General features: G+C 40.5%; 1 protein-coding gene across 1 annotated transcript in view; it reads right to left on the bottom strand.

Moving 5' to 3' along the window:
* The window catches only part of LOC311499695 (disheveled-associated activator of morphogenesis 1-like), a 46,510-nt gene that overhangs the window by 13,122 nt on the left and 18,335 nt on the right, over nt 1-15,053 (bottom strand). The window contains 2 exon segments of the mRNA XM_084560787.1: nt 4,323-4,412; nt 6,174-6,472. Of these exon segments, the coding sequence (XP_084416913.1) occupies nt 4,323-4,412; nt 6,174-6,368 (285 nt within the window). The 5' untranslated portion in view covers nt 6,369-6,472.

The raw sequence follows: 15,053 nt of genomic DNA, 5'->3' as shown, positions 1-15,053 counted from the left end.
GCAAATGAATGTTTAAACTGTGGATTGAGGACATGGCCAGACTTATGGTGAGATTAATCTCCTGACAGTCATGTTTGCATTGCAAATAAAAAACACCGCAAGGACTATGTAAGATGTTTTCATTTTTAGAAAATCTATGTGCAAAAAGTAACTTGACCCTGAACTTTTACATAAAAGGCCTCCTGGCTTTCAGTTTATGTCTTGCTCCATTAAGCACCAGTGAACTGTGACGATCAGAAACTAATTGGGCGTCACTTAATAAAGCGGCATGCAGAGACTTGGCTGCTCTGGTAGAAACTGTGGGCCTTGGCCGGTCTACAGGGACCGTGCAGAGACAGGAAGGCCAGATCCTGTCGTTACACTCATGGCCAGTGCCAGCTTGACCAGATGGGTGCTGGAAAAAGTCCAGTCTATTAGAGGAGCAGATGCAGAGGTGGAACCACTTCCTTTTACATCTTAAAAAGTTCATCTTTTAACTCGGATGTCAGCAGTCTTCAAACGCTACAGTTTATTTAGGGTGAGGATGAGAGAGAGTGCATATATAATTTCCACACTGGAAAGATACGGATCAAAGGCACATTAGGAAACAGGAATCAATTTCATTCATTTAATGGGACAGTCTGCTTCAAAGAGAAGTTAAGTTACAGCTCTGTCCTCTCAGATGTTTAGCTTTTTTTTGTGAAATTTGAAACCCAGCTACAAAATCTCTGCTAACAACCAGATCAGTAAATCTTCTTCTTGGCAGATGATGTAGCCTTGAAGTGAGCTGACAAGACGCAGGGAGAAGATTGATTCTCTCCAGCATGATTTCATCAGCTCAGGTGCCTGGCCAAACCAAACAGCTAAAGCCTGGACTGACATCTGAAGCCAAGAAACGATTGTTGAAAAAGACTACCCTCATCACTTGTGGGCTTTGCCCTGATAATGACCCCACCTTCCTCCTTAATCACCCCCACACCACTCACATACAAAAGCTGCACCTGTGGAAGTGAAGCCTTCCTGTTTTCCTTGGACAACTGAGTGCTTCCTTTGGGTCTTTTCTCCACACACACACCCTTCTCCTCTGAGCTCAGATGGTGAGTTTGTATCTGTCTGGGGCTGAGCCAGAGCCTGCTGCAGACTCAGCAATATTGATGCCTTTCTGACTCGCTTCCCTCCCCCGTTTCTGCAGGTCGATGCTGCACTTAAAGCAGTGATTCACCCAAATCCTCCCCCACCTTCACACCAACACTGAAACAACCCTGTTCATGATCTCAACAGAAGCAGAACATGCTGAAGTCTATTTTCAAAACGCCAAATGATACTACTGTGGGACTATTTGTAATAAGGCCAATAATTGGGGCAGAGTAGAAACAGAAGCACACACTGCTCTACCCTGTTAGAGACTGGGAACTGGGGACGACCTAAAGGCAGAGTGATTAGGGCACACTGCACATGGGCAAACACACTCTAAATAGCTGGTTACTTGGTTTTACTTCCCAGTTGTCCAGCACTTTGCCACATGTCATTCTCCCGCTGTCTTGCCCACATTTCCTGTCTATCACTACAACTACCAAAAAAAGTAAATAGGTCCAGTTTATTCTGAAAACATTTGAACTCATATTAACTTCCAGTAGGACCAAAACAGTAACCGGATCAGGATGAGTTGGGACTGGTACATTTGTTTCACAAGTGTTTAAACTCCTGGGCTTACCAAAATGTTAAAACAAGGATTAAATGTACATCAATTCATTTAGGGAGAGAACTGACTTTTTGTTTTCCTATACAACACTATACGTTGACATCTTGCTCTGCTACAACTTGTATAGCTTTCTGCAGCTTTTCTGGGGATTTCTATTATACACACTAAAAGCCAGTAATCCTCACCTCCATCTGTTACCAGATGTGGGAAAAGATTAATAAGTTTGCATATTAGTCTGGGCAGGATATCCTACACATTTGTGCATACGGCCTTGAAACTGCTCTAAAAATGTGAGGGCACATTCAGCAGTAGCCGTGCAGCTCAGCACGAATTGATCTAAACTAGAACAGGCGTCTGTGTTTTCCTGCATGCTGAGGATGAGTTCATATAAAGAGAAAAGCAGAACGGCTGACAGTCCTTTTATCACAAAGAAAGGCCATAATGAAACCTGACACTGTTGCAGAGTGGAGTATGTTATGGCTACGTGAATGCTTTGATGGGAAAGGTGTAATACCTAAAAGGAGAAACCGCATGATTAAAAATCCTTGGTTTAGAGGAACTGTGCTAAACCAAGCAGGGAAATGAAACAATGAGACAAGAACCTTATAGTGGAGGAGAAAATCTTAAATCAATCTCTGGATTTACTAGAAACAAGCTATACTTTTGTGTTCTTCCGTCTTGGAATATATTTCAACACTTAATAATTCCTAACAGAGCCTTCCCTTTTGTGGATTATCTAATGGACCAGGCTAGATTTAGCCTTCATCTTACTCCCTCTGTTCATCACTATTTTTATATCCACCTTGTGTAACAGCCGTTTAAGTGACTTATTCATAGTGGAGCTTTTTCAGGTTGAAAAGATTTACTATGTTTTGATGGTGAAGAGACTGTAACTCAAAAGATACATAGACTTGGAAATTAAATTATTAGACAGTACTTGATGGTACAAGAATTAAGTGTTTTCTGGTGTTGTGGTTTAGATGTTTAGCTACACTGCCTGGCCAAATAAAAAGTCGCCACCTGGATTTAACTAAGCAAATAGGTACAAGCCTCCTATTGGATAATTATGGGTGATTATCTTTCAGCTGGCAACAAGTTATTGAACCCCAACTGATGCAATGAGTAGCTTCACGTTTTTCAAACAACCATATCGAAAGACACATCCCTTGGTCATGGAAAAGATGTAAGTCTGTTTGAGAAGGGTCAAATCATTGGCATGCATCAAGCAGAGAAAACATCTAAGGAGTAGGGCTGGGCAACATGGCTGAAAAATGTATCACGATACAAGTGTTTCATATCAGACGATATCGATAATTATTGATTCGTTTTTAAATAACCAAAATATTGCCAAACTGGTGACGTGACCTTTCCTTTTTTATCTACAATTTCTGTCGCACTCATATTCTCCTTTCACTCCACGCCGTTCTTTTTTTGTTGTTGTTGTTGATGCCACCAACCTGGCTTAGCTGGCCCTTCCTCTGCCTACATCCCCCAGAATGACTTGCAGTTCTGGCTCGGGGCTTTCTTCCTATTTTTCTCTAACGGAGTTCAAGTGAAATTATCGAACATTCTATCGAACTTATTTTCTATTGATATTGATCACGTGTCTATCGCAATAGCTATCGTTATAGTTTTATCGCCCAGCCCTACTAAGGAGATTGCAAAAACAACTGAAATAGGGTTAAGAGCTGTCCAACACATTTTTAAAAACTGGAAGGATAGTATGGAACCATCGTCTTCGAGGAAGAAATGTGTTTGGAAAAAAATCCTGATTGATCGTGATCAGCGATCACATTTGGTGAAATCAAATCGAAGAAAAACTACAGTAGAACTCAGGGCTATGTTTAATAGTGAAAGTAAGAGCATTTCTACACGTACAATGTGATGGGAACTCAAGGGATTGGGACTGAACAGCTGTGTAGCCTGCAGACAAAAATTAGTCCAGGAAAGACTTTTTTTTAATGCTGTTATCTCAACATCACATGGCTATTTTACATGAGCCATGGTCTCTCACTAAACCTAACCACCTACTTGCTGTCTAAACCAAAACAGAATGTGACTGAAAACTAGAGAGAACCGAAAATAATTAGTTGGCAAATAGTCAACAATCTGGTTTTACACTTGATATGAACCCCAGTCTCATATTTAACCCATTCAATCGCTACACCTATCTTCCCTTTCAGACAGACAAACATAAATTGTCTCCTGGCAAGACATTTACAACATTTTAGTCAACATTTTCCATTTATAGCAAGAGCACCATTTGGGGTTTTATTCAGCCTGGATTATAGCTAAAATATCTAGTGCAGGTCACACCCTGTTAATACTTAAAAGCTAAAATCAAAGCTCAGTTTAAGGTCAAAAGTTTGAATTTAGTGTGTGTCAGAAACAAAAGGTTTATTGTGTCCTACACATTAACATGAGTTTCTGTCTTCTGGCAGTAACATTCACCTGACATCAAGATAAAAAATTAACAAATAATAATCATCTGCATTCCGCAGATACAGTATGCAGACAACACACACATGCTGCAGCCTGCAATGACCAGAGGGATACAATGATGAAAGGTTTTGTTAAACACCCAGTCAGCATCAAGCTTGTGAGGGTGATGTGGAGTGATGCACTGTGGATTCCTTTTTACCTTCTTTTTGCTGCAGTAGATTTGCCATTTCTTCTCTGCAGGCAGGGCAAACATGGCTTCCCTGTGTTTTTCTGTAAGGTCCAGCTCATCCTGCAAAGAAGGAAAACATAGTAGATTAATAAATGTTTATGCAAAGGGAGGAAGAGAATGTCTAAAATGTCAAAAAATATGACTGTAGAAAAGATAACAATTCACTGATTGAATATTGAGGATTTTTCAATTAAAACTATTTATGAAAATATCATAAATCAAATTTGTTTTTCCCCAAATCAAAAGCAAGTGTCAGCAGTAGTTCCACCAAAGGTCTGCTTTTAGTTACAGATCAGTCTGCACTCAATCTCTTCATTGCAACTGTGGGATATGACTTGTTGGTCTCATCATTGATTCGGTGCGACTCTGAGTCAAATCAGATGCCTTCAAGGACTTAGATGTGTGAGTAATACTGAAGAGATAAGGCGTGGTCTGAGTGCTCGACATGTGGTAACAAACATCTGGAGACAACATGTGTCTTAATGTGTAACAGATATTTCACAGATGCACACAAAGGGTGCTGTCGGGAAGTGTTTGACTTAATATCAGAGAAGATTCTGACAACCCAAGACCTATGGGAAAGATCTGTGACTTACTTGAGAGATTTCTGAGCTTTACGATCTGAAGATAACTGTAGTTAAATAAGCTTTATGTTAAATGGGTGATGGTCACACAATAGAGAAACAATAATTAGGAAGCATAAATCATGTCTAAACACAGATTGACTGTTTCTTGGGGATATTTAAGCAATGCATTTATGGAAGTTGCCTCTGGGGTTTTATTTGCAAAATTAATATGTGCAATGATTAGCACTGAGTGGAAGGCAAATGTTTTAAGTTTATGTTTTTTTTTTCTTTGGGCCATAAAGGTTAACTACATGTTTTATGCAGCAGATCTGCTGCTTACTGCTTTGTTTGAATATGTCTCTGTGTGTAGGTCAGGAAGCTTGACTCACTGTTCAAGTATATTTAAAGTTCAAAGGTTGGCTATAAATGACTGTAGCAGAGCAGATGACTACTATCAACTTCAATATTTTTTCACAATGTGTGCCTTTTTCTCCCAGCAAACCCATTACGATTATGCACACACATGGTGGCTCACGCTGGATGAAAAGGAAAGCACGTGGCTATTTTCTTTTAGTAAACAGAGCAACTGAAAGCCTCCTTGTCTTCACACTCAACTTACTCAATTATGTCTTCATAAAGGGTGGTAGACAAAAACAAGCAATTAGCAGATGGAGGAGGCTGAGACATTAAGAGCTCCTGAATGAGGTCCATTGATGTGCAAAAATGTCATGCTTAGATTACTGTGGCAACCATGAGAGGGCTGAGGGGCCAGAAGAGAGAGGAGGGCACGACAAATTAGAAGTGACAATAAGACAGAAAGGAGGGCAGTCTGGCCCCGTTAATCAAAAGACAGTGCAAGTGTAAAGTGGGAGGAAGTGACCGCTCATTTGTAAATGCCTTAAAATGTCACTGCAAACAATGAAGTGAGATTATATTTTAAACATTCAGTTTAATAGGGGATACATAAATGTTTAACTTAATAGCCTTCATTGCAAATTAGAAAAAGGTACATCAACATCAAGTGTATTGTATATTTCCACTTATTTTTTCCTAATTTTTATGGTATGTGTGGCTCATTTGTGTATTTTTAATGGACAACAATGGAAGTCTATGACACAGCTGAGGAAGCTATGCCAGGATTTATCTACTCAGGCTTTCAAGTGTTGGTCTCAAGAGTTGTTCAAAAATGTTTACTGAAACATGAAAAACCAAAAACAAAACCAGTAAAAGAATTAGAAAAAGAAGAATGCCTTACCACCAACTCAGCAAACATGCCATCCAGTTCCTCGGGTCCTGGCATCGGTAGTGAAGGCTCCATGGACTGCAGGGCAAAGTCCTCCCGCAGCCTGTAGGTGATCTCTGGGTGATCGCTGCCGTTAAAACAGCAGAAAATGAAGGAGAGGCCACCACGGCCGCCACCACCTCCACCACCACGCTTCCGAGGAGCCATGGCTGTCCAATGTGTCCAATAGGTTAGGCAGGGAGGGTTTGAGGCTCCTTCAGGGCCTCTTTACAGCCTCCTCCACCTCTGACTTTGGCCTCCGTCAGAGAGTACTGCAAACAAAAAGAAGGACCACACTGAGTTTAAGTCAGCTCTCACAGAGAAAAGTGAAGCCCTGACCACATAAGTTCATTGTTTTTAAATGGCATCTAGAAAAATGAATCACAGAGGCAGAGTTTTCAATAGACGATAATAAGTACCATAAATACTGGGGGGAGGTTTATGCTCTGTAACAACTAGTTCATAAGGTGCTGTCTGAACACGATGGATCACGATCAATAGTGTTCATACACCAATTGGGCATAACATTATGACCACCTTCCTAATACTGTGTAGGTCTCCCTTGTGCCTCCAAAACAGTTGTGACTTATCAGAGAATGGACATAGGCCTTCTGAAGGTATCCTGTGGTGTCTGGCAACAGAATGTTGTTAGTGGGGACATTTGGGTCCTGTGGGTAGAGGGGAGGGGCCTCTGTGGATGAGGCTTGTTCCAGTGCATCCCACAGATACTTGATCAGTTTGAGATTTAGTGAATTTGGCAGCCAGGTCAACACCTTCTGCTGTTTTTTTTAGTTGCTCCTAAAGTGTTTTTGTGTGTGTGTCTGTGTCAGGCTGCATCCTGCTGGGGATGGCTGCTGCCACCAAAGAGTGTCATTGCTATGGGGCGGGGCTGCCTAGTCTGGGCTAGGTGGGTGGTACATGTCTAAGTAACATCCACACGAATGAATGCCAACTATCATTAGAGAGGGGAGAGACGCATAACTTACATTTTCAGGCAGTCAGAAATACATTCATAGTGCGACAATCGGGTTATTTACATGGGTGCAAGTGCCAGTTGTGTATCAAATGTCCAAAGAAAGCCAGAGAGAGCTGAATACAGCTAGCATGAAGTGGGTGTAAATTTCCAATTGTTTTGGAAAGTTACACAAATGGTCACGAACCTACCTAATCCCACATCAGAACAATGTGGAGGGAGGGAGTTTCCAAACCATTCAACACCCAGTTTAGACAGAGTATAAAGCCAGCTAAGTGGTACTAAGTACAAAACTTTCTACTGTTTTAGATGGAGTTCACAGCAGTCCCACAGAAACTATTAATGACTATAGCTGCACAAACAAAATGTTTAAAAGCTAGGAGTTTTGCACCTTTTCAATCTGAACTTTTGATCCTCTTCATAGTTAATAATGAAGGGTCGTAGTTTTTGAAGAGAATGTACAATATACTCACTGAGGGACTCACAGGGACTATAACATTTAATTATATCGTTAACACAATAGAACCCTGTCATGAGAGTGTGATGTTTGAAATTGAAACCATAATTCGCCAGGATTAGAGCATTCAGGACTTCACATCTCCTCTTCCTTCCTATTCACCACCGGCTTTTCTCTAAAGATTTAACGAGTAATGATTAGAGGGATGTGTTTACAATGACCGTGGTGAGTGGTGTGTGAGACTTTTTGTTGTTTCGGAGACTGGCCTGTAGGGAAAGAGCTATAACAGGCTTTTTTGTAAACCCTGCGATGGTGTACGAGTCAGCCTGCAGACTATTCAAATAACAGCTGGGATCTACAACATTTAGAGACTATGTCAAACTCAAATATACAATGCTTCAATCTTCCCGATATCATCATCATCTGACATTCACTTCCCACCATCTAACCCAATAGTCATAAGGACACATTTTGTTTTCTCTCTAGCAGCTGTAGCTTTGTAGAAATTTGGGAAATATGTGCAATCCTGCTAAACTATTGCACCATCTGCCCTGCCTGTATATCACAGATAAAATTACATAGAGATCAGTTGTCATAAATAAGCAACATTGCTGAGGAGGGTTGAGCAGATACCAGAAAGTTTTAGCAAGTCGAATGAGCCTGACACAATTGAAGGCGACTGCCAAATGCCTGAGAGTATATTTTATATTAAGGGTTTAGAGATGGCAATGTCAGTCTATCTGTTGTTGTACCACTTTCCAGACTGAAATATCTCAACAACTACTTAATGGCAGTAAGACTATAAATCTTGATGACTTTGGTTATCCCCAAGCATTTCCTCAAGTCCCATCACGAGGTTGACATTCATGTCTTTGAACAAAAAATCCATACAAACTTCAACATCAGCAATATAGCATTGTTTCTGTACACACGTTGCCATATTAGCTTTAGCATATACAGTATCTTAAAACACCAGTGTATCAAAGCACAGCTGTAGCCTCTTGGTCTTGCTTAGTGTTATATCCCTTTTGACAGCTCTCTCAAGAGGTTAGGACTGAAGCATGTGGTTTTCTACTTACAGCTTTCAGTCATTAAAGGTCCAGATTCGCCAAAGCGACATAAAAAAACTAGACAAAAAACACTGACTGCGACCTGAGCTCATGGTGAACTTGAACTCACTGCAAAGACTACAGCCAACGGCCAAGTAGTGTGCATGGTGTGCACCTGCATGAGACGAAATCCATACTTCAACTGCAGATGTACACAAACTGTTGTACAGTTACTCTCTCTTGAATTATACTGATCAGTCATTCCAGATGGTCGTGTAAAATCTTCACATACAGGATTGTTCAGATGTGATGAAGATGAGAAAATGAGTGACAGTTGCTAAAATTGTGGCTAAAGCTAAAAGCAGAAACCAGAGAGTTACAGAGTGTGCTCTCTGACCAGAAGGTTCATTTTAAAGGGAATTGGGGAATCAAACACACGAAACCTCTCTGCTGTCTGGCAAATGAAGATGTTATGTCCAGATATCCACTGGGATGCTGTCGTCAGCATGTCACAAAAACAGCTCTTTGGCCTCTCTCCATGCTGTGACCAGCGGCGTGAAGCCAACCATCATAAACCACAGAGGCTGCGCTGACCTGCAGGAATTTCTGGACGCCCGGTAGCCCGCTGATCATAACCACGTTCACTTCCAGTGATTTCCTATAAGTCAAATGCTGCACCCAGACAGAACGCATCATGTGCAGTGTAATGCATTTCTAAATTTAGTTTGGTTCCTAGCTGTAATCGAAGATTGCGGGTCACTATTCTCAGTAAGCTGAGGCAACAGACTACATCTAAAGTTATTTCTTCCAAAGGAGAAAGTGAGGACATTTCCGATGGCAACTTTGCCTTAGTGGAGTCAAATTATAAATAGTAAATTCTGTGGTCTATCTAAATACAGACAGATTCCATTTTAGTCACTTTTTTGGTTCATCTGGGTTTTTACTCTGTCCAGCAGCTATATGTTCTAAACAAATCTGCCACCAGAAAAGCATGAAATCTGTGATATCATTTTTATTCTTCACCTTAAATAGGTTTTAAATATGTTGGCTCAAACAAAAATAAAAGGATATTCCTAATTATATTCCTAATAAGGAATATAATCAAGCAAAAAAAGTTTTGTCTCAAGGTAAACTGAGTTGAATTGCTGAATGGCTGCAAAGGTCATTTAATAATAAAAACTAGACATACACTATATTGCCAAAAGTATTCGCTCATCCCATTCTTAATCCATAGGGTTTTAATATGACGTCAGCCCACCCTTTGCAGCTATAACAGCTTCAACTCTTCTGGAAAGGCTTTCCACAAGGTTTAGGAGTGTGTTTATGGAAAATTTTGACCATTCTTCCAGAAGTGCATTTGTGAGGTCAGACACTGATGCTGGACAAGAAGGCCTGGCTCACAGTCTTTTCTCTAATTCATCCCAAAGGTGTCCTATCAGGTTAAGGTCAGGACTCTGTGCAGGCCAGTCAAGTTCTTCCACACCAAACTCGCTCATCCATGTCTTTATGGAGCTTGCTTTGTGCACTGGTAAGCAGACATGTTGGAACAGGAAGGGGCCACCACTTTTTGCATAGGTGGCATCCTATCACAGTACCACACTGGATTTCACTGAGCTCCTGAGAGCGACCCATTCTGTCACAAATGTTGGTAGAAGCAGTCTGCATGCCTAGGTGCTTGATTTTATACACCTGTGGACATGGAAGTGATTGGAACATCTGAATTCAGTTATTTGGATGGGTGAATGAATACTTTTGGCAATATAGTGTATATCCATAATAGCACTTCCGTCTCTTGGTGGCCAACAAAGTGGTATTAATTGGGCAAACTGTCAAACAAAACTAACAAAAGCCTAATTTATCACAAGACATAACCACTCTTTTTTGTAAATAAAGACACCAAATGTACTAATATACAATGCGCTGTGCCTGAAAACCATGTAATCTACTGCAGAAAAAAGGTGCCTGAAGTCAAATGGCCATATGTAGGACAAAGTACACAGCAGCTCACTCTTACTAACACACTGAATGGTGTATTTATTTTGACACATCCTTGAGTTTTCCAGATTGACTACTGGAGGCCTCTGTAGCAGCTGCTTGGCTTCATTCTCACCATCTATTCTAGCATGACGGGAAGAATCAATTCAAAGCCCTCTCTGACCATATTAGTCCACAAAACTGCCCATCTTTTCCATTAGCTAAAGCAGGCTGTAAACTTTGTATAAACTTGCGAGCCAGAGCGGGACAATGCTGGTCCCAAGCCAGATACAGGATCTCTTGGATGTGCCACAACTTGGCCATGTGAGGAGGTTTCTGGGAAGGTTTGAGTATGCAGACCATGTCAGTGTTAAGTCTTTGTGTCTGTGCTGTAATTGTTAACCTGTGAGACCTGAGTGCTCTCACATTAGCCCCTAGAGGTTGTCTGTCAGACGGTCAAGGTTTCAAACACAACAGAGGCTTGTTGAAACAGGAGGACATTCCTCTCATAGCCAGGTGAGCCTTGTGACCCCGAACAACACCCATACAACAACACCTTCCACTGTCACCTGCTCTTACTGAGAGGGAACATGGACTGTCTTGAATGAACAGTTGATGTAAGTATAACCTATCCAGTTGAACTGATCCATATCCGTCTAAGCAGCAAAGCTTAACAGGATTAATAGTTATTTCCAAGAATTATCCTTCTCGTAGGCAGGTTTGAAATGTTAACGTTGGTAATAATGCTTTGTAACAGCTGCACTTTCCATGTAATCACAAAGAATGCTATTTATCTTGACATAAACCAACTCTTGGACTGTACCAGAGAAACATCAGGCCTTAGTAAGCTGCTGTTTACAGTATAAAGCAGATTCTTTTGTACTCCTTCATTCATACACATCCAATAATTAGACGCGCCCACCCATATTCAAGCAAACACTTCTCTCTTTGTCTGAACACGATTTTGGTTTGTGGATAGCCTTGTTGTTTTCTTGACCATGTGGTTTGGCGGGTGACCTGGCAGAAGTCCAGACTGTAAAAAGAATCCCACTACTTGTGAAGTGAGTGAGATCCCGTGCATTGTGCTTGCGCAAGACCTCTCCATTAAAATATGTATGACTGTCAGGTCTGCTGGAGAAAAGGCAGAAGTCGAGAAGGGTGTCTTAAGCTTAACGGAGAGTTGCTACACATGTGCGAAAAAGAATGAAGCACAGAGAGCAAGAATTCAAAGATGACAGTTTTCATCCAGCTGCCTCACTCCAGTTTTGCCAACACCTCTCTTCATTTTCCTTTCCTCTGACTTAGTTCTGTCCATTTTCTTCTGCTGATTCTCCTTTTCTGTTATCTACAATAACATGGGCTGGATTTCCCTTGTGCTACTTGGGTCACTGGTGCAAAAGCCATTCTAACAACTCTCCTCTGAGCCATAGTAACCCTAAACAGAAAGATATTTGAGAAAACAAACTATTCATTAAAGACAAAATCTACTCTCTATACAAAATCCACACAAATGCATAACATCTAAAGATAATTGTGTAGTGATAAAATAAATGCTATCATAAATAGGTAGTGTTGTGTTTAATTCATTCATACTAAGAGGTCATCTTCAAGCTGATGCTAATAACCTGACATGTGCTTGTCTTGGAGCAGGAATTCAACCTTGGAACGAGAACACAGTGGACAGACATGTATTGAAAACAGATGTGTAAAATACCTTCTTCTGCACCAGCTGGCATCTCTCAGTACTTTCTGGCTTTGAGACGTACTTTTAATTTTTGATATCTAAAGTGACTAAGATTATCTTAAATCAAGGATTCGCATTAACAAGGAAAAGACAAGAAGTAGCACAGAAAAAGGCAATGAAAGAAGTTTTGAAGAAGGTATTAAGACAGTAATGACAGCACATATTGGGAAGCAGGATTGCTTCATTTGTTTCCTCTCTTCTGCTTGTACACTATAATTAGCGATAATGTACCTTTGTGCAATGCCCCTGAGCCAAGCACTGAATTATTCGCTGCTCCTGGGACATTTTTTTTCGCTCCCTCAGTGTTGCTCTTCTGTGTATAAGGTGCAAAAAAACAAACAAAAAAAGATTTTTTTCCTACAAAATATAGTGCCACTTATATTATTATCCTTACTAGGGATGCACCGAAATGAAAATTCTTGGCCGAAACCGAAAATGAAGCGACCCGAGCCGAAAGCCGAAACACAATTATTAGTAACATTGCATTCATGGCTATGACTGTGTACTAACCTCACTAAAATCAATGCATTGCAATTGCATAATTAATATTAGTGTTTCAAAGAATAAATCAATTACAAAATTATGAAAATATTTATTTAGCACATTCTAACAATGCACAATATAAAATAAAATAAGATTCAAAATAAAATGTTTAACTTGACCCCACTCATGTTAAATAATAATGGAGCAGAAGCTTTTACAGATGGAAATCAGCATTGATCCACTGTGCATTTAGACTAAGCATATTTGTTTTTATTTTTATTAAGAAAAATTGGTACACTGCAACTTTAGAAAAATCGCGCTGTCCCTTTAAGAAAGACGGTAGTCTTAATTGAAGTTGCTCATGGCTGTGGATGTGTGCCGCTGAATGGGCACATTGCAATAAAAGGTGAAAAAACAAAACAAAAAGATGAACGTTTGTCCTTCTGTTTGTTTTGGAGGTGCAGCAGATAAATGATCAGACTAACATTTAAAACATTTTTTTTCCCAATGGCACGCGATCTACCCACACTGCCTTCGCATCTACCGGTCATCGCGATCGATGTATTGGGCACTCCTTTTGCCTTGGCACACTGGGAAACTTCCTTGCTTGGATGTTTGGAGTTCAGTTGATATATTAAATGCAAATCGCCATCAGTGGGTATTTATATAATATTTATACAATACTTTATATAATGAAATACGTCCACACGACAGACATGCCCGTGCTGGCTACGGTTTTTGCTTGCGTCATCACAACATCCTGTTTTGGCCGTGTTGTTTCGGTGATAAAAGTCTTTCGGCCATTTTCAGACAAAATTTTTCGGTGGCCGAATATTCGGTGCATCCCTAATCCTTACCCATCTGTTACATCAATAGCAATAGATGTTTGGGGGAAAAAATATTATAGCTGTTAGCAGCATGTCTGGGTAAACAGACTATAACTGTGGCTGCGTTATGGGCGGACCAAAAAGGTATTTGCTGCACAGAAGTTTAATCTTCTTTTCTGGTTTAGGATTTGGGATAGATCAGATTTACAATTTGATGATCATCTCACCACAGTGCAAAGCAACTCGACATTGCTGATACAACTGTTTCAAAGTACTCCATTATGGTGTCTCTCACACTGACAAAAATTATATTTGAAAAGCATAAACATGCTCTTATATGTTAAACTGATACAGGAGACACAGTTCACGGTTTGGATCTGTAGCACGCTGTACTCAGTTTCAAAGCCAGAGACCTTTTGGAGGCCCCCAGGACTGTTGTGCCCTGCTCTAAGTAATTTATTTTGGATCAGTGTGGACAGAAGCAAATAAAAGGCTCAGGTCTCGCACAGAATCAGTCTAGTGGAGATCCTTTCATCAAAACACACAGCCTGAGCCTGGCGCTGGCCAAGTGAAAATCAATCAGCAATCCTGCATTTTAACAATGAGTGTTTGTTTAACCTCTGAAACCTAAAACTGTTTCAATGTAAGAGCAGCATTTGGTCACAACCACAAAATGTCCAACAACAATCCAAGAAAAAAATCACAATGCAACTGTAGCATATGTATTGATAAGCTTTTGTCTGACTATAAAATGTTATTTTATATTTTCATCTCTGGTTTCACTGTGGTATAAACGGCACAGTGATGCCAAATGATCTTGCCCAGTAGGATAGTATACAGCTATGATTCTGCCAATTACTTAATGACACCCTGAGTATACAATGAGTAAACACAAGCAGTCTTGGACACTCGTCAGAAAAGAACTGGGCCGTGCTGACTGGCAGGTAGAGAGGAGATTAAAATCAATCACTTCTTATGGGCAGCCAGTCAACAGAGAGCTGTCAGGGCTGTCCTTAGTATGAAAGCAGCAGTGTTACAGTAGCAGAGCTGTTTGGCCGTGATGTGTGTACATGCTCATGTGCATTTAAATTACATGACTGTTTGTCAAGATATGACAAAGGCATAGCCTCTGGAGCATTTATGTCATATGGCTGAGAGAGCACTGCTGGAGTGGCTCTCAGATTACAGGATTAACATAAAGAGACCCAGTAAGGGTGAAGAGAAAGGGATAACAGCACAGATACAGACAAAGGAAGTATTTCTTCCACCAGCTGATACATTTTACACTTAACTACAGGGCTTTGGGTTATGGATGTTCAGTTTGTGGAGGACTTTGAAGCATTTGA

This window comes from Chelon labrosus, assembly GCF_963514085.1.
Source record: "Chelon labrosus genome assembly, chromosome: 14".
NCBI classification, from domain to species: Eukaryota; Metazoa; Chordata; class Actinopteri; order Mugiliformes; family Mugilidae; genus Chelon; species Chelon labrosus.
The sequence above is the reverse complement of the archived record's forward strand: the minus strand, read 5'-3'. Positions and strand labels throughout refer to the sequence as shown.